This window comes from Globicephala melas, chromosome 12 (assembly GCF_963455315.2).
Source record: "Globicephala melas chromosome 12, mGloMel1.2, whole genome shotgun sequence".
Lineage (NCBI taxonomy): Eukaryota > Metazoa > Chordata > Mammalia > Artiodactyla > Delphinidae > Globicephala > Globicephala melas.
The window spans coordinates 32,359,378-32,386,542 of record NC_083325.1 but is presented as its reverse complement, the minus strand read 5'-3'; the positions used below and the strand labels follow the sequence as shown (position 1 = coordinate 32,386,542).

General features: G+C 36.6%; 1 protein-coding gene across 1 annotated transcript in view; it reads right to left on the bottom strand.

The window, feature by feature from the left end:
* The window catches only part of PPP3R1 (protein phosphatase 3 regulatory subunit B, alpha), a 59,199-nt gene that overhangs the window by 25,781 nt on the left and 6,253 nt on the right, over positions 1-27,165 (bottom strand). The window contains exon 2 of the mRNA XM_030877419.3: positions 1,338-1,377. Coding sequence (XP_030733279.1) covers positions 1,338-1,377 — 40 coding nt within the window. The remainder of the gene's footprint in view (positions 1-1,337; positions 1,378-27,165) is intronic.

Below are 27,165 nucleotides of genomic sequence, written 5' to 3'. Positions count from 1 at the left end.
AAGGCAGTAGTTTACCAACCTCTGGTCTAGAGAGTCATAATTAGGTTTGGTTTTGGTCAGTTCTAACAATACACTGGATACAACATTTTATCTTCATGTTTAAAACAGAAATACACACCTACATATGATCAAAATTATATAAGAAATTCATAAAGGAAAGCCTGGGAGGAAACAGTAAAATAAAATGTAAATAGTAGTACGGATGGCCAAACTATGGGTCATTGGTCATAGAGTATCACCATAAAAAAAAAAGTTTAAGAAACTGTAGAAATTATAAAATGGAAAATAAAATGGATTAATAAACAAGTAATTTAAGCTTATGGTAACTGTTCTAAAGAAAATAAACAGGGTACTGCCCATGTTAGAGAGAATCTGAAGAGGGCATAGAAAGAGAAAACATCTCCGAAGAGGGGACATTTTATAGGAGACATTTATGCTGAGATCTGAAAGACGATGAAGTTGCTCAAGAAAAGAGCTGATGGAAGAGCATTTATCCAGAGCTCATAAGCAAGCAAAGGTGTTGATGAGAATGAAAGAAACTGACAAGTGTTCTGGGAAAATAAAGGAGACTAATGAAACAATGAGCAATGGGGAAATGGTTTTAATAAGACAAAAAAGAAGAGACATCTCATTGCAAAGTAAGATGTCTCCAAACAAGGCAGGACCAGCTTCATCAAACAGGGATGGCAGAAAGGGCAAGGAAGGTTCAGAAGACTTTGGGAATTCTGGGACCTCAGGACGGTATCTAAACTTACCAGCGTCCCCATTCCAATTCTCATGATCTCCCTCTTCCTCAATCATTGTACTTTCACACAAGAGACCTTTTGATTTTTATTTAAGCTCCCTGGTCCTCTGATCCTTGAATCAAGAATTTCTAAGATTGTCATTTTCTTTCTTTATGTTCTCCAGTATAGTCAGAACAGCCAGCCCACCCACACTTCTTATACTCCTCCTCCCCAGAAACGTCTTGTACGATAGCTCCTTAGTCTCTCAGTTTTGCCTTCAATAAGCACTTCATTTTACATAACCACAAGTTAAGTAAGTTAACTGTTTACTTGCAGCTTTGTTAATCTGAAAAACTTCAGTTGGGTTAAGCCACTGAGATTTGAGGGTCGGTTTGTAATTACAACATAGTGCAGACACTAATAATAAAGAGGTCTATAAAAAAATCTTTCCCTATTCTGGTAACTCAGAAACACTCTAAGTCAAATTCACTGCCATTTAAAATGGTTAAGGGCTAACTTCGCTATATAAATTTATAGAGGCGTAAGATTTACATACATACATATATAGAATGTGAAAATAAAAGAAGTTCTTGATAAGAATATTTGACTTACAGTGTGAGCACATTTCCAAAGGATAACTTGCCTCATTTCCCTGGAGGAAAAAAAAAAAAAAATTAGTCATAAAATTGGCACAAATGTCTTTAAAAGATTGAACTTAAATATTCTGAGTCACAAAACATCGGGAAATAAGCCATAAACGAAATGTGTCTAGATCTATAAATATTTTTGATGAAAAAATTATACAGTATGATAGAAAGAGCTCTTGCATTAAACAGGCCTGAGTTGTGGCCCTGTCACTTAAGATTTATGCAAAGATTTGATTAAAATTTATTTTAAATATTTTTAACACCCTAAACATACTGTATATCAAATTTTAACACACTACAGACTGTCAGTGCACTAAGCTGTCTTGCTGGATGAACTCATTTTTGGGTAGAGCTCAGAATAAAGCTTCTCCTGCCATTTCTATTTAATTGAAGAGTTTACTGAGACTGCAAAGCTGTTAAGAAAACAAAAATCCTTTTATACCTGCATTGAAACAGAATGTTCTGTACGCTATGCAACAAAAATAAGAAAAATATTAATAGGAAGGTAGGTCCAATGTAAGACAGCCAGCCACTTGAACTCCAAATTTTTCTTTTCATGAGAAGTCTTATCTCATGGATAAACTCTAATATAATTCGCCTGAACTCCTAATTTACAAAAAGTTTACTTAAAAGTGCTCTAGAAAAACTACAGACCTGACCCAATGCCTACATTTAAAATTCTTGATGACTGCGTCCAGGGAGGTCAAGTAAGCTGGTGAAAGATCACACCATTTGATTAGCAATGGAACCAGAAGTAGTTCTAAATCTAAAACTGTAAAAATTCCAAGTATAACAGACTCACACAAAGTAAAAATCATGAAGAAAATCTTTTTAAAAGTCTACAGAGTTTAAAGTAATACAAATTGAATTTTTAAAGTTCAACAACAGATTGACTATACCATGCATCCTATATCCCATCTATCTAATCTTGACCCTGTCTAGCAGCAAGTGTACAATGGGATTAACATTTAAATATTGATATTTGAATATACCTATGTATCCTAAGAAGTTATTGAGTGCCGCCTGAAATAATAAGTACCATTTTAGTGTGGCTGGCTAGCTTTTAAACTCTTAAAAGTATCTCTTATTCTGAGTAAACTTAAGGTCTGAGAAAAGTTTATCAGTAAATTAGCATCTTTAATTCCTATCTTGCTGACAATAATTAGTCTTTTCCTTGAAAATTATAGCAGATAATTTAACTGGTTAATCTAGTTTTAGGTCACTTTAAACATCAAGTATATATTAAAACAGAGACAGGAGTAGCAAACATTAATAAAAATGACATTATTAATTAGCAGAGATGGAGTTCTACTTATTTTGCACCTTACTTAATTGACCTTAAGATTCTTACCATGATTCCTATCTTTTACTGTCTCACATATTCTTTCATGTCTGAATTTTTTAAATACCCTTTAAAAAATATTATTCCAGGGCTTCCCTGGTGGCTCCCTGGTTGAGAGTCCGCCTGCCGATGCAGGGGACAAGGGTTCGTGCCCCAATCCGGGAAGATCCCACGTGCCCCGGAGCGGCTGGGCCTGTGAGCCATGGCCGCTGGGCCTGCGCGTCCGGAGCCTGTGCTCCGCAACGGGAGAGGCCACAACAGTGAGACGCCCACGTACCGCAAAAAAAAAAAAAAAAAAAAAAAAAAATTAATCATAAAAATACTCAATCCAAAAAAAGGCAGATAAATAGGAAGGATCAAAAATCAAATGAGGAAAAAAATACAAAGTAGCAAGATGGTAGATTTAAATCCAAGCATTTTGAGAATTATATTAATTACGTTCAACGTAAATGGTCTAATAACTCCAATTCAAAGAAGATACAACTATATACTATCTAAACGAAGTCTACTTTACAGATAGGCTGAAACTAAAAAGACAGGAGGAGATACCACACAAGTAATAATCAAAAGAAAGATACAGTGGCTAAGAATACTGGACAATGTAGAATTCAGAACAAGGAATATTACCAGGGATAAAGAGGACTATTTCATAACCTTAAAAGAGTCAATTCATTAGGAAGATGTAACAATCCTAAATATATTGTGATATATAATGAGAAATATCCTAGCACAAGAGCTCCTTAGAATGTCTCAAGTGTGGAGAGCTATAAAGATTTCTTTTGTTATGTTAATGAGGTGACTATAGGAAAGGACTAAAGGTAGGGGTTGGTGGCCAGGAGAACCAATCGTGTGATTCGAGGTTGGACCTTCCAGTCCCACCTTCCAATCTCTAGGGAAGAGAGATAGGCTGGGGGTTAAACCATTCGCCAATGATTTAAGCTGGGCTGGAGACTGAGCTCAATCACCACTGATAGTGATTTAATCAATCATGCCTATCTAATGAAGCCTCCAGAAAAACCAAAAGGATGGGTTGGAGAGCTTCTTGGTTGGGGGGCATGTGGAGATGCAGGGAGACTGGAGCACCTGGAGAGGGCATGGAAGCTCCACACCCCTTCCATGCACCTTGCCCTAGACATCTCTTCCATCTGGCTGTTCCTGAGTTACATCCTCTTATAGTATGTCAGTGATCTAGGCAGTAAAATGTTTCTCTGAGTTCTGAGTGGCACTAGCAAATTACTCAAACTCAAGGTGGGGGTTGTTGGAACCTCCAATCTATAACCGGTTGGTCAGAACTTCAGGTAACAACCTGGACTTGCAATTCGCATCTAAAGGAGCGGGGGAGGGGGCAGTTTGTAGGACTGAGCCCTTAACCTGCGGAGGCTGATGCTATCTCTAGATAGTGTCAGAATTGAGTTGAATTGCAGGACACCCAGGTGCTATCTGAGAATTCTGTGGATGTGTAGGGAAAAATACGTTGTAACTGGGTCCCAGAACCCTTTCATATATAGTTATCCCTCAGTATCTACAGGGAATGGGTTCCAGGACCCTGGCAGATACCCAAATCCATGCATTCACTTGGATCATGTAGTATCGATGCTACAGTATTTATTGAAAAAAATCCCTGCATTAGTGGACTCACACAGTTCAAACATCTGTTGCTCAAGGGCCAACTGTATATACTTAATAACAGGGCTTCAAAATTAAATGTGTCAAATACAGAGAACTGAAAGTTAAACAGACAGTCATATTTGGAGATTTTAACATTTCTCTCACAGTAAATAACAGAAAATAAGTAGACCAAAGGAAAAAATAAGTTGTGGAAGATCAGAACAACACACTATCAACCAAGATGTCCTAAAACAACAAAATATTCTTTTCTACTGCACACGAACATTCACGAAGACAGACATTATTCTGAGCCTAAAAAAAAGTCTCAATAAACTTTAAAGGTTTGAAACCATACAGAATATATTTTTTCATTACAATGGAATTAAGCAAGAGAGGTATTTAGAAACATCCAAATATTTGAAAATGAACAACACAATTCTAAATAACCCATGAGTCACAGAAGAAATGATGAGAGAAATCAGAAAATATTCTGAACAGAGTAAAAACGGAAGCTATCAGAATTTAAAGGATGCAGGTTAAGCAGTCTTTTGAGGAAAATGCTATTACAAGGGAAGTCCAAAACCCAGTGATCTGTTCCCACCTTGAAAAGCTAGAAAAAGAATAAATTAAACCCAAGGCAAGGGGAAAAAGAGAAAAAAAAGCAGAAATTAATGAACTAAAAAATGGACAAACAGAAAGAAAAATCAGTAAAACCAAAACTCATTTTTTGGAAAAGGTCAATAACTAACACCCCAGGCAAATCACTAGAGATTTTACAGACATTAAAAGAAAAATAAATGGATATTCAAAAAAAGTATGAAAATAAAATTTATAACTTAGATGAAATGGACAAGTTTCTTGAAAAATAAAATCTACCAAAACTGACTCAAGAAAAAAATAAAGTTGAACAGCTCTATTGCTATTAAAATAAACTGAACTGGAGTTTAAAAAGAACACACAAAACCTTCTTAACAAAGAAAACTAAAGACTTTGATGGCTTCACTGGTCAATTCTATCATATATTCAAAGTCTGAAAAACATACCAATCCTATACAAATTCATTCAGAAAGCAGAAGGGGAAGGAATAGTTCTAACTCATTTTATGAGGCCAGCTTACCCTGACAGCAAAATCAGACAGTGCCATTACAAAAAAGAAAACTCTACTCCAATATTTCTTCATGACCATGGATGGAAAAATCCTTAACAATATTTGATGAAATTAAATCCAGAAAAATATTTTAAAGAATAAAAATCATGACCAACTGAGGATTATCCCAGTAATGCAAGGTTGGTTTAATATTCAAAATTAACATGGTTCATTATACTAACAGAATAAAAAATGCCATACCTATGGTCATCTCAACAGATAGAATAAAAGCATCTGACAAATTTAAAACCCCTTCGCAACAAAACAAGAACTCAGTAAACTAAGAATCTTCCTCAGTCTATAAAGGCTATCTACAAAAAGCCTACAGCTAACATCATACTTAATATCGTGAAGGAATGCCTTCTCCCCAAGATCAGGAACAACATAAAGTTATCTGCACCAGTGCAATAAGGCAAGACAAAAGAAATAAAAGACATACAGATTGGAAAGAGGAAGTTAAACTGCCTTTACTTGCAAATGACATCATTGTACATGTAGACAAATCCTAGACAAACTACAAAAAAGCTATCAGAACTAATAAATGAAACAAGGTCACAGGATACAAGGTCAATATATAAAATCGAATGTACTTCTACATTCTGCAAGCAATGAAAAATGAAATTAGGATCCCGTTCACTTAGAAAATCATCAAAAATACAAAATATTTAGTAAAATATGTGCAAAGATTGTACAATGAAGACCATGAAACATAACTGAGAGAAATTCAAGATGATCTAAAAAAACAGAAAGCTATATCATGTGCATAGATCAGAAGACTCATTAAGATGGCAATTCTTCCCATACTGATTAACAAATAAAAAACAATCCCAATTAAAATCCCAGTAAAATATTTTATAGAAGTCAATACACTGATTCTAAAATGTATATGGAAATGCAAAGGATATAAACAGCAAACAAGCTGAAAAAGAAGAACAATGTTGAAGGACTTAAAACTTGAAGAATTATTATAAATCTAAAGTCATCAACAGAGTAACAGTGGTATAAGAGTAGACATAAAGTTCAATGGAGCAGAATAAAATGAAAAAAAAAATACATAAACACCCAGAGTCAAGTGATATCTAACAAAGATGTCCAGGTAATTCAGTGAGGGAAAACCTCTGCAACAAGTGATGCTAAAACAAATAGATAGCAGTATACAAAAGAAAAAACCCCCCAAAGGTCTGAATAGATATTTTACAACAAAAGATATATACATAACAAATAAGCACACGAAAAGATGTTTCACACCATTAGATATTAGAGAAATGAAAATTTAAACTACAATGTGATACCACTACATGTGCAACTAGTGTGTGTTTGTGTGTGGCTAAAACTTAAAAACAGAGATACCAAGTGTTACTGAAAATGTAGAACAAATGGTTGTGTGCGCAGAATCCCAGGATGTCCTGAAATTTCCAGCCTCTGGTATATAAACATCTCCCAGTTATTCAAACACTAATCTAGGTACCGCTGCAAAGTGATTTTGTATATGTAATTAAGGTTCCAAAACAATTGATCTTAGGATAAGATTATTCAGGTTGATCTGTTCTAGTCATAAGAGCCTTTTAAAAAGAGAGGGGAAGTCAGAGATTCAAAGCCAAAGAATTCAATACCAGGGAGATGGAGTGAGTCTCTAAGAGCTGAGAGTGGCCTCCAGCTGACAGTGAGCAAGGAAACAAAGATCTCAATCCTACAACGGCAAAGAACTGAATTCTGCCAATAACGTAAATAAGCTTGGAAACAGAATCTTCCTCAAAACCCCCAGATAAGAACTCAGTCTGGATTTCAGCCCTGTGATCCCTGAAGACCCCATGCTAAATTTCTGACCTACAGAACTATGAAACAATAAATAGGTGCTGTTTTAAGCTACTAGGGTTTTGGTAATTTGTTACTCAGCAATAGAAAACTACCACCCAGACATACAGTACATGTAGCTAAAAGGAAAATGTTGACATATCAAGTGTCAACTAAAAATGAAACTCTTATACATTGCTGGTGGGAACTAAAATGAAAACATGGCCACACAAAGATTTGTACTCATATGTTCATAGAAGCTTTATTGTTAATAGCCTAAACAAGACACAACCTAAATGTCCATCAGCTGTCAAATAGATAATACTGTGGTGTATCCAAACAACGGAGTGCTACTCACTAATGAATAGGCAAAGACTACTGATACACATAACATAGATAATTCTCAAAAGTTACGTTAAAAGAACGCAGATACAAAAGGTTACATGCAGCATGATTCCATTTATAAATCCTAGAAAAGGCAAACTATAGTTACTGAAAGATCAGGGGTTGCCACGGATCGGAGGGTGAATGCAATGGGGTACCAAGTAACATCTGAGGGTAACAGAAATGTTCTACATCTTGATTGTGGTGATGCTTAAAAAACTATATACATTTATCAGGACACATTAACTGTACACATGAAATTGGTAAACTTTATTATATGGCAAGTTATACCTCAATAAAGGTGATTTTTATAACTTAATAAGGAGTCCCAGGTATAATGGAATTGTTTCAGAACACATAAATTTAAGTCTCTAGTTAAGATAAAAATCTTATCACTTCTTAAAAAATAATAATATAGTTTCCAGTCATGCTATTATTCCAAAACCATATGGGATCTTTAGTTTCATAAGACACATATGCATTTCAAGATAACAAATTATATATTTTTCAGATTATCTTGTAGTATCATGAGGAACCAGAAACTATTTATTAGTAATCTTGACCCTTATAATTTTTTTCATCTGTTATTTAGTCCCTTTCTCAGATTATAAAGTCCAGGATGGCAGCAATCTCTTATTATCTTTTTATATCCCTAGCCAGATTTAACATTATCCTAAATTTACTGAAGGAAGAGTTTTACAGGTGCATGTAAAAATCTACATAGCCTTAAGGAACTTGGTTTAAGTGGAATTTTAAGCATCAATGTGTTGAACAGTGAGCCTGTCACTTTGAGGAAAATAACTGACACATGAAACATGAAATATAGAAAACCTCAGCAAAGAAATAAAAGATATAAAGAACAACCAAACAGCAATTTTAGAACTGAAAAACAATAATTGATACAGTAACGCAGTAAGTAAACTCAACAGAATAGAGCTGACAGAGGAAACAGTCAGTAAACTGGCAGATGGAGGAAAACAAACTACCCAGTCTGAACAACAGAAAGAAAAAAGACTGAAAAAAATAATCTACAGAGCCTCAGGGAACTGTGCGACTATAAAAAAGATTTAACACTTGTCTTCTACTTCTGAGAATAAAGAATATCTGTTTTAAAAGTTACTAAGATGGTCTGATTTTATCCTAGAAAAAAAACTGATTTGTGGTAATTGGCAAACTTTTGTCTTTCAGCAAATAAAGACATTTGGATTGATTCTAACTTTTTCCTCAAGTCCATATTATTCAGCATTTTAAAAATAAATTTATTATGCTTATCAATTTTGGTATACAAAAAAATCAGTAAGAATATGAAAATATGTTCTAAAGAAATTTTCTGGCAAAGAAATGAAAAAAATATTTTTGGATCTTTTTATCTCATTTTGTTTAGAGTTTCTTTGATCTTAAAGTGTCAAGATGTGAGAAAACCAAAATAAATTTTATAGATGCATACTGTAAAGTTTAGAATATTTTCAAAGGGCATGCTGTCAGAATATTTAGACATTCATCTTTATCTAGCAGACTTTAAGAAGTGACAGCATTGTCTTACTTGGTTATAGACTCTCCTTGTGAAGTATAAATATTATTTCAGTAATAAGAGTAACTGCTTGCTTATCTGAAGTGCATATAAATGCTTAAAAGATAAAAGTGAGCATCAAGGAAAGTAAAAATCTAAAGTTTTTTAATAACTGAAATTTTAAGAATTTGATTCTCCCAATACACCATTAAGGATAAGGTAGGTTTTTATAAATGTTCCTTATCTGAGTTAGCTCCTCCTAAGTATCTTTTTCCTAAATGTTTTTTTTTCAAATTATGAATGGGTCCTGAATTTTATCAAATGCTTTTTCTTCATCAACTGATATGATCATGTAATTTTTCTTCTTTAGCATGTTAATATGGTGTATTAGTTGATTTTCAAATAGTGAAGCAGCACTGCTCCATCCCTGCCTGCAATGAGCCATAAATTCTATTTGCTTATATTTTGTTAAGGACTTTTGCATCTACATTGATATAGTAATACTGACCTACAGTTTTCTTCTTGGGATTTTTTTTTTTTTTTTTGTATCAAGGCAATAGGGCTAAACTACCTAATTCATATTGGGTGAGATGTGGTGGTCTGTATTTTTCAAGAAACTGGTCCATACATCAAAGTTGTCAAATTTATGTTTGTAGGGCTTCCCTGGTGGTGCAGTGGTTGAGAGTCCACCTGCCGATGCAGGGGACATGCGTTCGTGTCCTGGTTCGGGAAGATCCCACATGCAGTGGAGCGGCTAAGCCCATGAGCCATGGCCGCTGAGCCTGTGTGTCTGGAGCCTGTGCTCCGCAATGGGAGAGGCCACAACAGTGAGAGGCTCGCGTACCGGGAAAAAAAAAAAAAAAGATTTTTAAAATTTATGTTTGTAGAGTTGTTCATAGTATTCCCTTTATTATCTTTTTCATATCTGCAGGGTCTATGGTGATACCTTTCTCTTTTTTAAAAATTTATTTATTATTATTACTTTTTGGCTTCATTGGGTCTTCGTTGCTGCGCGCAGGCTTTCCCTAGCTGCGGCGAGCAGGGGCTACTCTTCACTGCAGTGCATGGGCTTCTCATGGTGGTGGCTTCTCTAGTTGCAGAGCACAGGGTCTAGGCACACAGGCTTCAGTAGTTGGGGCTCGCGGGCTCTAGAGCACAGGCTCAGTAGTTGTGAAGCACAGGTTTAGTGCTCCGCGGCATGTGGGATCTTCCCGGACCAGGGCTCAAACCCATGTCACCTGCACTGGCGGGCGGAATCTTAACCACTGCGACACCAGGTAAGTCCAATACCTTCTATTTCATTCCTGGTACTGATAACTTCGTTTTTTCTTTAATTTCTCTCAGTCTTGCTAAAAGTTTGTCAATTTATTGATCTTTTTGAAGAACCAGCTCTTTCATTGATTTCCTTTACTGTTCTTCTGTTTTCAATTTCATTTTTCTTTATTCCCTTCCTTTGGGTAGATTTTTCTTTCTTTTTGGTTCTTGAGATAGAAGCCCTCTTTCTTCCTCTCTCAGGAATCCAATGAGACAAGTGTTAAATCTTTTTTATAGTCCCACAGTTCCCTGAGGCTCTGTAGATTATTTTTATCAGTCTGTTTTCTTTCTGCTGTTCAGACTGGGTAATTTCTTTTCCTCTATCTGCCAGTTTACTGATTCTTTCCTCTGTCTGTTGAGTTTACACACTGCATCAGTTTACACACTGCATCACTGTATCAATTATTGTTTTTCAGTTCTAAATTGCCATTTGGTTGTTCTTTATATCTTCTATTTCTTTGCTGAGGTCTTCTTTATTTCATGTGTCAGTTATTTTCCTTGAAATGACAGCCTCACTATTCATTTTTGAGAACGTGTCTGTCAAATACTCAAGTGTGAAGGACCAGATTTTGTCAGTTGTTTTCAAGCAATTTTGGTGTTCTATGAAAAAGATAGCTACTTCAGCTTAAAAATCACATAAGTGCTTGTTTTCCCTTAAAACAACCACCATAAATTACATACGCAGAAGTGATTTATACATATCATTTCGTCATACAGGGTATTAAAGATACATGTAGTGGTTAGATTTGATAAAATTAATACTTTTTACTGCTTTACCAAGGATATTGTGAAACTGGTATTTTTTAAAACTGCAATGGCGTGGCAGTGAATACAATGATTACTGGTACAGTACAGTGTCACTGTTCTGATTCATGCTAAGGTATCAGCAGTTTTACCAGCCAGTGCTTTTGCACCATCAGTGCAAATGTAAACAGAGTGGATTAAACAAATATTATTTTTGTGTTATAATGAAAACATTTTGACCTCATGGACCCCCTGAAAGAGCCTTGGGGATTTCCCGGGTATACATGGACCACTCTGCAAACTACTGATCCAATCCAAAGATCATATTTAAATTTTGAAAATTGAGAGTATTAGCATTTGAAGAGAAATTCACCAGTGAAAAAGAAAGCAATCCAATACAGCAACAAAACCAGTAGACTATGCATCTATTTTCTATTTGTTCTAATACTTTATTATGGTTCCATAATAATATTCTATATTATTCTACAATACATATGTCCCAATAGCATTCTTTATAGAAAAAAGAAATATTGGATCATGTATTGTATTCAATAGTCATGTCTCTCTTTAGCATACTTTAAGTCGGAACAATTCTTCAGTCTGTTTATATCTTTCATGACTTGTGTCCACCGCATCGGCAGGCAGACTCTCAACCACTGCGCCACCAGGGAAGCCCCCTTCAACATTTTTTACTTTGCTTCCTCCTGCAGGGAAAGATTTCTTTTTCCTTCCTATCTATATGTACTTAGGTATTTCAGTATGGACTTAATGGATTTTATTTCAATGGGTTATAATCTTTTATCATTATCTAATTTGATGTTTAAATTGTCCCACATTTGGCCAGTGGGAACCTTCCCCTTCAGGCTGGTTCCTGTGTCCTTTTAATATATTCCCATCATTCTATGGGCCTTCCTAACCTTCTGGCACAAGACGTTCTAAGCATACATTGTACTTTCCCTGCCCCAGTCCTGAAATCAGCTATTTCTCCAAGGAGCCCAAGATTCTTTTAGTGGAGAATGGTTAATGGTACCACTTGATGAAGAAAAGTTCTTAATTTTAATGCAGTCTAACTTATTTATCTCTTATTTTACACTATGACTAATTCATAACACACCAGATTATTCTTTTACTGAGCTGTCTGAATATAAATATAGCTTTACTATATGAATTTATAACTGTTTATATTGCTTTATTAATATTCTGAAGTGTTTTTCTGCACGTAAAGAGCCTGCTATTTATACCCTTTAACAGAACAATTAGTGAGGAGAGGGGGAAATGCCCATCCATGTGTCATGCAACATGCTAGGCACGATCAAAGTATAAACACAGCAGATTCTCAAGTCCCCCAAACATACAATTTTGAAACTGTAAAGGGGCTACGGACATGCAGGTAGATATATCCAGCAAGTACAGAACCTGGGCTCAGGGGCAAGATCGTGACTAGAGATACGATTTTGGAAATTATCAGCATACAGATAATAGCCTTCACCACTAAAAGGAGAGTCCATTAAAAAAGGGAAAATGAAATAAAAAATAGGAAAATACTAACACTTAAAAAATTATATGAGAAATTCACTAAGAATAAAGCAAATTATTAAATACAGAAAGAGAATCAGTAGAATACGGATCTATTTTAATAGTTTAATATTCCGTCATGGCTTTATCATAATCTATATTATTCCATAATGTTTTCTTAGACTATAATAGAGCATATATAGTATTTTGTTTCTATTATGTATCATATTCTTATATTGTTCTAGAAAGCATACAAGGAAAAATTTTAAGAGGGAGTTAAGAGTCATAAAGGAGACAAATAACAATTATTCCCATTTTGGGGTGTAGGTTCAGACTTTATAAAGTCATACTATTAAAAGCAAGGTGTAAGACTTCCCTGGTGGCACGGTGGTTAAGAATCCGCCTGCCAATGAATCCCAGGGGACACGGGTTCAAGCCCTGGTCCGGGAAGATCCCACATGCCACGGAACAACTAAGCCCATGTACCACAACTACTGAAGCCCACGTGCCTGGAGTGCACGCTACGCAATGAGAAGCCACTGCCGTGAAAAGCCTGCGCACCGCAACGAAGAGCAGCCGCTGCTCGCTGCAACTAGAGAAAGCTTGTGCGCAGCAACGAAGACCCAACACAGTCATAAATAAATAAATAAATACATTTTTTTTTTAAAAGGCAAGGTGTAACCTTAATTTGCTCAGTAACAACTCTTAGTTATGCAGATTGCTACACAAAGAGTAATTACCAACACTAGCCCTACAAAACTATCTCTAAAATGATCTTAATTGAGGGCTCTTTTCATCTGGTTTTATTCTAACAATGAAATTACTTTTCTTCAAATTAAGACAATTTACATGAAGTTCTAAAATCCTTCAGCTACTTTAAATGTACCAATCTAAATTTCAGTAACTACTTTAGCTCAAACTAAACATGCAATTGGGATTTTTTTTTTAACTTTAGTTCTTTTAAAATTATTTATTATTTATTTATTATTTACTTATTTATGGCTGCACTGGGTCTTCGTTGCTGTGCATGGGTTTTCTCTAGTTGTGGCGAGAAGGGGCTACTCTTCATTGCGGTGCACGGGCTTCTCATTGCAGTGGCTTCTCTTGTTGCGGAGCATGGGCTCTAGAGGTGCAGGCTTCAGTAGTTGTGGCACATGGGCTCAGTAGTTGTGGCTCGCAGGCTCTAGAGTGCAGGCTCAGTAGTTGTGGCGCACGGGCTTAGCTGCTCCAGGGCATGTGGGATCTTCCTGGACCAGGGCTCAAACCCATGTCCCCTGCATTGGCAGGCAGATTTTTAATTTCCTTTAGAATTATTTTATTAAATCATAAACGTACAACTGCTTCTTAACTCTACACACATACAAAGTTTTTCAAGGAATAACATTCTATCCTATTGCACTATGATCCTGGCTAATATTGTTTCAAAACTTTGAGAAAAACTGTTAAAAGTATTTCACATGTTACCACTTACACATTTAACATTATCTAAGAAGGAATGCTCCTGTTGCAACAAAAAATAGAAATGAGGTTTTTCCTCTCCTGGTAACAAGGAAAATAAAGGGAAGAGTGAACAGGCTAGGGAAGCAGCCTGAAAGAGTTAATCAATCCTAGTTATCTTGTAACTGTTACTAGTCTGTATTATCTGTAACTAGATTTGTCCTTCACAAAGCTAACCTCTAACACTCTGACTCTGTGTGAATTACATCCTGCACCTAACTGCAGGCGGATTCTTAACCACTGCACCACCAGGGAGGTCCCTGCAATTGGGATTGACATGTACACACTGCTGATAAAATGCCTTTCCATGAAAACAAACTAACTAAAAATGCAATACAATAAATGTTGTTACTCTGTCGAGTTCTAATAGATTTTTTTAAAGGTAAAAACTGATGGATCTAGAAAACAATCTTTAAAAGTTAGCTTTGTGAACATAAACATGGATGGAAAAAGGAAAGTTAACATCACAGAATACAAAAAAAAAAAGTATTATGTGCTGGGTACTCTGTTAAGAGACTTTATATACCTTCTCATTTATCCTCCCAACAATCTTCTGGGTAAATGGGATGTCAAGGTTAAACAGTTTGCACAAGGTCACACGGTTGGTAGTGGCAGAGATCAAATTTGAACTCAAGCTAATATAATTCCCATAGTATTCTTACCAATATACCATAAAGCCACACGCTTTCTGTATTATACAAGAGAAGAAGTAAGTTAGTGAAACTGTTTTCATTCCAACTTAGAACACTTAAATTCAAGTGGCTTGTTGCTGACAACTCACACAAAGCCATTTAAAAATGTGTTGTTCATATATCTAACACAGTAGTAACAATCACAGAAACATGACAATGAGAGGGTGTGAGATAGGTGGAGACAGCTGAGAAGAGGAGGAGTAAAGGGATGGAATACTTTACATGGAAACAAACTGTCCAACAACTTCTTGTAGAGAACAATACTAATTTGGTACTATATTTTAATTTAAAAACACACACAATCCCAAAACAAAACTCTAAAGTCATAGCATTTTCAGTAATTATAATTGAGAAAATAATCTCAAAACAGGAAATAAAGTCCTAGCTGTGGAAGAGTTCTGGATTATGGTAAGAGACCACCCTGCCTATGGCCATAGGATATAGTTTTAGTAGAGAGAAAGTATATGGGGTTATGGAGGTTAATGTTGCTAAAGCAAGGGTGTACATGAAGACAAAGTGATAGTGGAACCTAGAGGGACAATATGACACAGGTACTTAAATTCTGAATGAAAAACTGTAGTATCCAGAAAGATGTCAGATGATAACAATGAGAAGAAATAAGGAAGGTTCAGTCAGAAGAAATGACTTTGCAGGAGAAATTAGAAGTAATAATCTGTTAGGTAGCCAAATCAGGCCTACCACCTCAAGTATTTTTTTTTAACTGAGATATAAGTAATTGACATATAACATTATATTAGTTTCAGGTGTATAACACAATGACTCGATATTTGTATATGTTGCAAAATGATCACCACAATAAGTCTAGTTAACACCCAACACCATATACAGTTAATAATTTTTTTTTCTTATAATGGGAACTTTTAAGATCTACTCTCCCAGCAACTTTTAAATATGCAACACAGTATTAACTATAGTTGCCATGCTGTACATTACATCCCCATGAGTTGTTTATTTTATACCTGGAAGTTTGTACCTTTTGACACCTTTACCCATTTCCCCCACCCACCACCCCTTGCCTCTGGCAAACACCAACTCTTACCTGTTACGGGTAAGTTTGGTTTTGGGGTTTTGTTTCTGTTTCTGAGATTCCACATATAAGTGAGATAAGGTATTTGTTTTTCTCTGACTTATTTTAGCAAAATGCCCTCAGGGTCTGTCCATAATATTGCAAATGGCAAGACTTCCTTCTTTTTTATGGCTAATATTCCATTGCATATACAAATAGATATACCACAATTTCTTCATCCATCCATCCATGGACACTTAGATTGCTTCCATGTCTTGACTACTGTAAATGCTACAATGGATGGGGATGCATGTATCTTTTTGAGTTAGTTTTTTCATTTCTTTTGAGTAAATACACAGAAGTGGGATTGCCGGATCATACAGTAGTTCTATTTTTAATTTATTAAGGAAACTCCATACTGTTTTCCATAGTGGCTGTCACAATTTACATTCCTACCAACAGTGCACAAGGGTCCCTTTTTCTCCATATCCTTGTCAACACTTGGTATCTCTTGTCTTTTTGCTAACAGTCATTCTAACAGGTGTAAGGTAATATCTCATTATGGTTTTGATTTGCATTTCCCTGATGATTAGTGATGTTGAGCACATTTTCATGGACCTGTTGGCTATCTGTACGTCTTCTTTGGGAAAATGTCTATTTAGATTCTCTGCCCATTTTTCAATCAGACTGTTTTTATGCTATTGAGCTGTATGAGTTCTTTATATATTTTGGATATTAACTCCTTATTGGATACATAATTTGCAAATACTTTCTCTCATTTGGTAGGTCTCCTTCATTTTGTTGACGGTTCCCTTTGCTGTGCAGAAGCTTTTTAGTAGTCCCACTTGTTTATTTTTGTTTTTGTTGCCTTTGCTTTTGGTGTCATATCCAAAAAAATCACGGCCAAGACTGATGTCAAGGAGCTTATTGCCTATGTTTTCTTCTAGGAATTTTATGGTTTCAGGCTTTATGTTCAAGTCTTTAAACAATTTTGAGTTGATTTTTGTGTATGGTGTAAGATAGTGGTCCAGTTTTCCCAACACCATTTATTGAAGAGACTGTCCTTTCCCCCATTTTATATTCTTGGTTCCTCTGCCATAAATTTATTGACCATGGATGCATAGGTTTATTTCTGGGCTCTCTATTCTGTTCCATTGATCTATGTGTCTGTTTTTATGCCAACACCATACTGTTTTGATTACTACAGATTTGTAAGGGTTTTTTTTTTACATAATAGCTTTATTGAGATATAATTCATATACCATACAATTCAACCATCTAAAGTGTACAATTCAGTGGTTTTTAGTACATTGACAGAGCTCTGCAGCCATTACCACAATTAAATTTAGAGCATTTTCATCTCCCCCAAAACAAAGTCCATATCCACTGGCAGTCACTCCCATTTCCCAGCTTCACCCCAGCCATAGACAATCACTAATCTAACTTTCTGTCTCTTCTACATATTTGCCTATTTTGGATATTATATATTAATGGAATCATACAATATGTGTTCTCTTGTAACTGGTTTCTTTTACTCAGCAGAATATTTTCAAGATTCATCCATGTTGAAGCAAAAATCAATACATTTCTTTTTACGGCCAAATAATGCTTCGTTATATGGATATACCACATTTTATTTATCCATTCATCAGTTAATGGACATCTGAACTGTTCCCATTTTGGGGGCTATTCTGGAACATTTGTGTACGTGTTTTTCATTTTATGTCTTATGAGTATATACTTAGGAATGGAATTACCAGGTCTTATGGCAACTCCATATTTAACATTTTGAGGAACTGTTTTCTAAAGCAGCTACAACCATTTACATTCCCACCAGCAATGTTATGAGGGTTCCAATTTCTCCACATCTTCAACAGTTACCTGGTCTTTTTGATTACAGCCATGCTAGTGGGGTGTTAAGTGGTATCTCACTGTGGTTTTGATTTGTATTTCCCTAATGACTAATGATGTTGCCCATCTTTTCATGTGTTTACTGGACATTTGTTTGTCTTCTCTGGAGAAATGTCTATTCAAATCCTTTACCCATTTTTTAGTTGGGCTGTCTTTTTATTGTTTAGTTTTAAGAATTTGTTATATATTCTGGGCAAAAGTATCTTATCAGATCTACAATTTTGGTTATGGTAAACTTGGTACAGAAAATATTTGTGTTAACGAGGCTGACAACATGGGGTGGCAGCTATGTATTGGTGAGGGAAGAGGTACAGTATAACATCAGAAGCCAGATATAATTCTCACTGCCAATGTTCCCATCAAAAATCTGGGACTTTTGTTCCAAGTACCAAATAAAATATTGATGAGGCTGTTATATTGATAGGCTATAAGGCCTATCCTCTGGTGATGTAAAGTAAGCTAGCCAGCTAATAAAAACTCAGCTGCCTGAACAAGGAATTTGGTCTTTTTTGTGGTATGCAAGAAACATGAAAAACACAACGAGACCTAAGAAAGAACTTGCTATGAGACTTGCAAGAAAGTTTTTCCTTTCTAATAAAGAGAACTTGAGGAAGTGTCCCCTGCTCTTCCTCAGCCAGATGGTAGTGTCAAATTATGACAGCCCTCTCCTGACATGCAGAGCTGTAAAGTACACTGGACTTATGTCTCTGATGAAACTGATGAACTGCTAAACTACCCTGTAACTGTCTGGCTCTGGGCTTCTTATTCTGTGAAATAATACATTCCTTATTATTTAGGCCACTTTTAGATGGGAGGATACTGTTACTTGCAATCCAAAACATTCTGATACATTTTCTACTTTGTCAATAAGCACATTACTGGATGGACAGAGCTATACAGAAATTAGAATGAAGTGATTATGAAAGCTAGATCTGCCTAGAACACTACATACTAGTTTTCAGTAGTTTGATTTTTAAAAATGTAAACAGTATTTTGCACTTTATCAAACATCTTAGGTACTAACTTACCCAATACCAGAACTCTAAATCAGGCAGTCTGTGGCTATTTTACAGAGATATATATATATATATATATATAAAATCCTCCAGTATAGGTCTTCCAATTCTATATCCCATGTGTGTTCTACCACATCATAGTATGTCTCTTAGTATCAAATACAATGCATTAAAAGCAATATAATCAATAAACCATAATGGAAAAGAATATAAAAATAGTATGTCTATATGAGTAGTATAACTGAGTCACTTTGTTGTGCAGCAGAGAGTGGCACAACACTGTATATCAACTACACTTCAAAAAAAAGCACCATAATCAACAACAAAATGATTGCAGTATTCTTTCAGCACTTAAATAACTGCTTGACATTATACAACTCTATGAGATGAGTAATGTGACTAAAATGAATAATAAAATGTCCAAAGAGCTGCTATATGTTAAGTTTAAACTGGGCAAGCAGAGTGACCAGAAGAAATCTAGCACCTTCTAATAGCTCTACTGAAGCACTTACAGTGTATTAAAAATTTTCCCTCTACATGCCTGACTCAATCTATGCTGTGAAGTCTCTGGGGCTATTTATTTTTTCCTGACATCTCTGCACCTAACACTATGTTTGACATATGTAGTATGTTTGCTAAATTAAGAAATCAAAGATTTAGAGTCTCAGCCCCCCTTTACCAGCTGTTCTAGAATACATCTAGAAAATGTTAAGATAAATCAGTTTAAGTAAACAAAATTAAACGTTCTTTATAAATTTTGAGTGTTATTTATGAAAAAGTTTGCTTACCATTTAACAAATGAAAGTAACACTCACATATAACTGACACTTTACTCAGATATGTAAAAAGAATCTTAAAGCATAAAAGAGTCCTATAACTTTTAGAATCAACAGCAATTTCCTTTTTGGTAGCTTTCCCGTTGTGCCTAACACACTTGTGCTTTCTAAGTGTTTATTCACAGGACTTTCAAAGACATCGCTATCCCTAGACGACAGATATAACTAATTCAGTTGCACCTCAGCTTCCCAAGCCACCAGGACAAGTGCCTACCTACCCATCCTGCATTCGCATTTACATTCCATGAGAGATACTACACAGGGAACTGGCTTTACCAAGATGAATAAAAATGCATGCTCTGCCCATGGCTTGGCAGAGGAGGCAATGACACACAATGAAATATGGGGTGTACTATAATGACAGTTACTTACAAATGGCCACTGATTGCCTGGAGGAGCTGGGAAATGCAACTGGGACAGGATCTTGATGTTTGCCAGACAGAGAAAGCAAGCGGAAGGACATTCAGATGGAAAAAAAAAGTACATACAAAGGCACCAATAAGTAAAAAATGATGAGGCACTTGAGAACCAAGTAGTTTGACTTGGTTACAGCATAAGCCTGGCTAGAAATAAGGATCAGAACATGAGTGCCATGAAAAGGAGTTTAAATGTTTAATTCTGAAGATATGTCACTGTCTTTTAAATAAGGTAGTGACACTAGATTTCCTTTTCAGAAGAAAACCTAGTGGCAGTATGGAAGACAGAATGAAGAAGAACTTGGGAGGTAAAAAGAGCAAAGCCTCAAGTAGGCTATAGAAATAGTCCAGGTGAGAAATAAATGAAACTGCAATGATGCCAGTGGCAGCGGGGATAAAGAAGAATTTGACTCAAGAGATATTTGGGGATCTAAATGACAGGACACACTTACCATAACATGATACTTATGTTCCTGAAAAATCTCCATGTTCTTAAAACTACACATTAAAACAAACAGTCGCACATTAAAAATAACATGGCTTAAGGAAAAGAGTTGGAAGCAAGACACTCAAAACCTGTGCAACTCTGTAACCAGAGTATTAACAAAACCAACAAGAATCCTAATAAGCATATTAACATAGTTAAAGATGTGCTAAGTAACTAATAAGCCTGGCACTTTCTAAAGGCACAGCTCAAACAAAGTACAGCTGTCCCTCAGTATTCACAGGGATTGCTTCCAGGACCTGCCACAGACACCAAAGTCCGCAGATGCTCCAGCCCCATAGTCGGCCCTCGGTATCCACGGTTCGCATCTGCAGGTTCAACCAACCCCCACGCTCGCAGTACTGTAGTTATTGAAAACAATTCAAGTGTTAAGTAAGTAGACACACGTAGTTCAAACCCACGTTGTTTGAGGATCAAATGTAATAGAAAAAAGTGTAAAGGGTATTTGAAGCTAAGTTACAGAAACAAAGAAAAAATGCACAAACATCTGGGGGAAATGTGCAATAAATTCAACACAGATAAATGGCCAAAATCAGTCAAGAGGAAGAATGTGGTATATGGACAGAGTACACAGAACTCTGTTCTTCAGTAGCTTGCTGCTTTCACCTGTGTTGGTGTACTTTAGATTCAGCTGCCACTGCTTACGGCAGCAAGCATTGATATGCTGGGAACGCTGTTAAGTACATTTTCCTCTTTATGGGCAGTATGTGAGCCAGACTGGAATGCCTCAAAAGCCCCTCGAGTGAGTGACTAAGCCTCCCACCTCCAAACCAGGTCAGGAGGTGTTCTGTGTCATATTTTTAGTACAGACTGTAACTGATGATTGCTTTAGGTACTAGTGAAGGGGAGTAAAACATATACACCAGGTTTCCAGATAGGAGTGAATGGACAGATACTGTTTCCATTAAGAAAAATTAGGGAATAATGAAGCATGAATATGAAGATAATATAATGCATGTGGTTTTTGTTATGCTGAGTTTGAGGCGTCTTACAGACATCCTTATTTAGATAAATATCAAGTAAGCAGTTAGAACTCTGGACTAGAGAAGAAGAGAATGATGTGGGCTGAAACTATGAATCATCAGTACACAGGAGATGATGAAACTTTGAGAATAAACAAAGAATTCATGCATTTACTCAATTCACTCATTCAATAAATATTTATATAATATATACGAGCCTACACTGGCAGTTAGGGGGGTATAAGAGGGAAGAAGACAGCCATGATGCCCACTCCCACAGAACTCACATTATATCATGGGGAGACAGAAAACAGCCAAACACCCATAGAGCTAATTAATCATGTGCTACAAAAACATAAAAGGTACTAAAAGAGTATAACACAGGAACATGGCCTGACCTGGCATGGGGGTGGGAGGCTCAGTCACTTACTTGAGGCACTTTGGAGGCATTCCAAACATAGTCCATGCAAAAGGCTCTGAGAGTAGAATAAACAGATGGAAAAACAAACATAGCATAAAATACTGAATAAACGTAAGGTTTAAGTGGCTATAGTATAGAGAAAGCAGAACATGGTGGAAGAAGCTGAAGTAAACAGCAAGTAGAACGAATGAAGTCTACAGGCTATGCTAAGGATTTAGTCTCTACAATGTATGAGATTTTAAATGGCAAGGTGATACAATCATATTTAAGAGGGCCCTGGACCAAAGCCAGATGAGAGGCAAGCAACAAGGATCAAAAATGGTCAGAGAGGTAGAGGAGCCACTAGCAGAAAACGTTACAAAAGCCAGAAGAGGAGAGAATTTTAAGAGTTCCCTACAAGGCCCAACATAACAAAGAAGTCAAGTAAGAAGAATGAAGAACCAAATACATTTAATGAGTGATTTCCAGACACTCTCTATTGTCACCTATCTCAGGTGCTGTGATTCCCATTTTACACATGTACTAAACAAGGTCTAGAGTTTATAGCATTTGTTCAAGGTCACTTAGCTAGAAAATGGCAGAACCAGAATCTAACGTCAAATCTTCCCAACTCCCAACCTCATGCTGATAATTAGAAGAGTACTGCCAACATACTAAGTTTCAGTAAAATGCAGATGCGTTATCATTCTAGACCAGTGCTGCCTAACAGACATTCATGCAATGCTGGAAAGCTTCTGTATCTGCGCTAATGCAGTAACTACTAGCCATAAGCAGCTACTGAGCACTTGAAACGCAGATATTGTGAAGAACTGAATTCACAATTTTATTTCATTTTAATTAAAGTTTAAATAGCCACATGTAGCTAGCAGCTACTGAACTGGACATCACAGATCTAGACTGTAGAAGACTGAAAAACAGAAAATAAGCAAATACAGATGAGTCAAAAGTATGATGGTAAAGAAAGAATGACAGCTAGACAGGAAGGCAGAGCTGAAGTATACCTGTTCATTCATAAATTCACTATTCGAGAAAGATTACTATGAGCTAGTTTATAATTCATGAAATTCTATTTATTAGGAAAACAGTTGCAACGTGAGCACACATAAAATCACAGATTTCCCTTATTTACCTATTAGCACTTGTTTTTCCTGACATTCTAATTTTTATTAAAGATTACCTTATAAGCAAATAATTAAAGACTGCCTTACAATCTGGCATGCAATAAGCTGGATGCCAGCTTACTGCATGCCTATAATAGGAGGTTGCTTGTGGCACTGCACTCAGGAGCATATGAAAGAAAACCATCCCTGAAACTAGATAAAGTATAAATAAATAAAAGTGCTAACAGACAGCTCTAACAATGCCAATGGTAAAGGTTTGACTCTTTTTGTAGGTGGCTGTGCTTCACACTCTCATCCCTAGGTTTTAAACTGCATACCTAATTCTTTTTTTTTAATTAATAAATGTATGTATGTATGTGTGTATGTATGTATACATGTTTGGCTGCATTGGGCCTTCGCTGTTGCATGCGGACTTTCGCTAGCTACGGCGAGTGGGGGCTACTCTTCGTTGCGGTGCGCGGGTTCTAGGTGCACGGGCTTCAGTAGTTGTGGCATGCAGCCTCAGTAGTTGTGGCTCGTGGGCTCTAGAGCACAGGCTCAGTAGTTGTGGCGCATGGGCTTAGTTGCTCCGTGGCATGTGGGATCTTCCTGGACCAGGGCTTGAACCTGCGTCCCCTGCATTGGCAGGCGGATTCTTAACCACTGCATCACCAGGGAAGTCCTGCATACCTAATTCTAACATACAAGTAAAAATGAATTCTCTGTATTGTTCACAAAAGTCAAGAGAGACCTGGCTAGAGCACAGTTGAATTTAATAATGCTCCCAGAACACAAGTCAAAGTGCTATCTCATTTACAGAAATGTTTTCTGGGATAGCAATGGGGCTACCACGTGGCCCTCCTGATGATACTGGTAAGAAAGGGCTTTAACTAACAAAACAAAACTCTGAGAAAGTAACCTATAAGAACCTATGACTTGCTGAATTACCTGTACTAAACTTTAAAGGATTTCCTATAGAAATCTTCAAATGTTTTAAATATTTTTATAGTACAAGACTATAAAAACCAAAGACAAACCCAGAAACATTAATTAGTCACATTTCATTTCAAAATTTCATTCCTGCACCAGATCTATACATTAGCTATAATTACTGTCAACCCATGACCACAAAGTGGATATGGGAGTCCAAGGAAAAATCAGGAAAGGGAGAAAGTGAATATGGACTGTTGAATAAAAAGTTTATTTGGAAGGGCAAAAGTGAGGAAGAAATTTTAATCTGGCAAGCTTAAAATAAAATAGATGCTTTCTCCACTACACTTCAGAGATCATTTTCTCTTTTTAATTTAAAAAATTGTTATCCATGTTGTTAATAAGGTGCTAAGTGGAAAAGTAAGTACAAAAAATGTTCTAGTAAAATAGTATTTTCCCTAGAGTAATTTCATAAGAATATTGACATAGTTCAGACCCTAGCTGAAGTACCAACCTCAACCATTATGAAATTGCTAACTAATTTAAAAAATTATGCTGAGTTGTTTTTGACTCAATGCTTACCTTGGAATAAAACTGCCTGTAATCTGTAAACTACAGCATGACATCATTAAAAATCTCTTTAAGTCTGACCTTTTTAATCTTAATAAAAGCTAAATTATAAAAGATTAATAAATCCACACACTGGCATAGCTTAAAAAAAAAGGATGGGGGGAACACACCAAAATAAACTTCTTGTAAGAATATACAAGAAACCTAACAATCATCAACACAAGGAGAATGGATGGCCAGGAAAGACTTTCCACTGTATACCTTTCAGTGTGGTATTATTTTTTAAGCAAATGTATTGTGTGCTTAGAACTTTAAAAAAGTTTTAAGAGTATTAACCTTCAACTAGATGTTCCCCTTACCATAAAACCTGAACTCAGAAAACAGTTCCTTTTAGAACTGTAATTTGATCAGAAATTACTAACGCAAAGACTGACAAAGTATTAAGCTATTTTCTTGTTAAAATTCCTGTTTCCTAGATTAATTTCCTAAGTCCTGGGTCCACCTACTATTTAATAAGGTTTACTTAATACCCTGTTAACAACTGCCTATCAAATCTTTCAAAATCTATACTGTAATCGTTTGTTTTCCATACTCCTCACCCTCAACCTCACCCCATTCACCTCAGCCTCATTCTCAACTTCAGCAGATGATCTTGCCTCAAACTATCCCCAGTTGCTGAGGTGATTTTAGGTCACCTAGTTTGAACTCCATTATTAAAACATACCTGTCATCATGGCCTACTCTCCTCACCTTGTTTTTTTCCCTCTTTTTTGATGTCCCTCCTTTCCTTTTACCCATCTTCTTTCTACCACTTCTAGGGCTCATTCCACTAATCATCCTCTTCCTCACAGATCCCTCTCCCTGCTTCTCTTCTAACTCTAAAGAATACTGACATTGGGACTTTCCTCGTGGCTCAGTGGTTAAGAATCCGCCTGCCAATGCAGGGGACACGGGTTCGAGCCCTGGTCCGGGAAGATCCCACATGCCACGGAGCAACAAAGCCCGTGTGCCACAACTACTGAGCCTGCGCTCTAGAGCCCGCAAGCCACAACTACTGAGCTTGTGTGCCACAGCTACTGAAGCCCATGTGCCTAGAGCCCGTGCTCTGCAACAAGAGAAGCCACCACAATGAGAAGCCCGTGCACCGCAATGAAGAGTAGCCCTCACTCACCACAACTAGAGAAAGCCCATACGCAGCAACGAAGACCGAACGCAGCCAAAAAATAAAAATAAAAATAAAAATACTGACATCTCCTATCCTGCAAAGAATTACCTCAACTGTAAACGACTAGAGTTAACTTTTCTTTGTCCATTTTTCCATAAATGTCTCAAAACTGACGCTCACTGCCTCCACTGTCTCATCAGCACTTACTCCTTTATTCTACTTATTTGTCCACATGTTCCTTCTTCAAACGCTACTTAATTATCTATCATATATCAAGTATTTGGAATATAACAATGAAAAGACAAAGACAAGGCCTCTGCATTCTCAGTTTACATTTCTTTGCAATTTTATTTTCATTACCTAGGGCTTAATTGAAGTTGCTGTCTCAAAGATTATAACCTCTATAATAGTTTTGATTTTTATCTCCTTCTCTCCCATGTTAATGGATGAGAAAAATCTCTCTTCTTGTCTAAGGAGACTCATTATACCCTCCTACCTCCCTGGGGCCCTCAAACTATTAAGAATTCCATCTTTTCTCTTTGAGTCTTCAACTGCTCCCTCCTTCCTGGCCTGTTCTCTTAACCCCCAAAATAAATTCTTCCTCAAACCTAAGTTTTCTAAATTTCATCATCTCTCCGTAAGTCAAAGCATTAAAGAACAGTCTATACTCAATCTCTGGCCACCCATTTATTACTCAACTCACAGCATCCTGGCTTTCCTTGCTACCGGTACAAAATGGTGTTTTTCTGTACTATTGCCAAAGTCACCAGAACTCTTCTGATCCCTCCAAAAGACACTTTTTTTTAAAAAAAAAAAGGGAACCCTAGTACACTGTTAGCGGGAATGTAAATTGGTACAGTCACTATTTATTTATTTATTTGGTGGCATTGGGTCTTTGTTGCTGCGCGTGGGCTTTCTCTAGTTGCAGAGAGCGGGGGCTACTCTTTGTTGCGGTGCGTGGGCTTCTCATTGCCGTGTCTTCTCTTGTTGCAGAGCACGGGCTCTAGATGCGCGGGCTCTGTAGTTGTGGCGCACGGGCTTAGTTGCTCTGCAGCATGTGGGATCTTCCTGGACCAGGGCTCGAATCCATGTCCCCTGCATTGGCAGGCGGATTCTTAACCACTGCGCCACCAGGGAAGTCCCCAAAAGACACTTCTAAGTTCTTCTCTTTCCTGATCTCTGCAAAATCTAGACACTGCTGACTCCTTCAAATATGACATCACTCTGCTAATTTTCCAACTACCTATTTATTCTCAGACAACACTGACAGGTTCCTCATCTCCTACCTGCCTCTTAAATGCAGTGTTCTTTAGGGTTTGTCCTCTTCTCTTATCGTTTTATATTCTTTCTCTATGGGATTTCATTCAGCTTCATGGCTTCAATTACT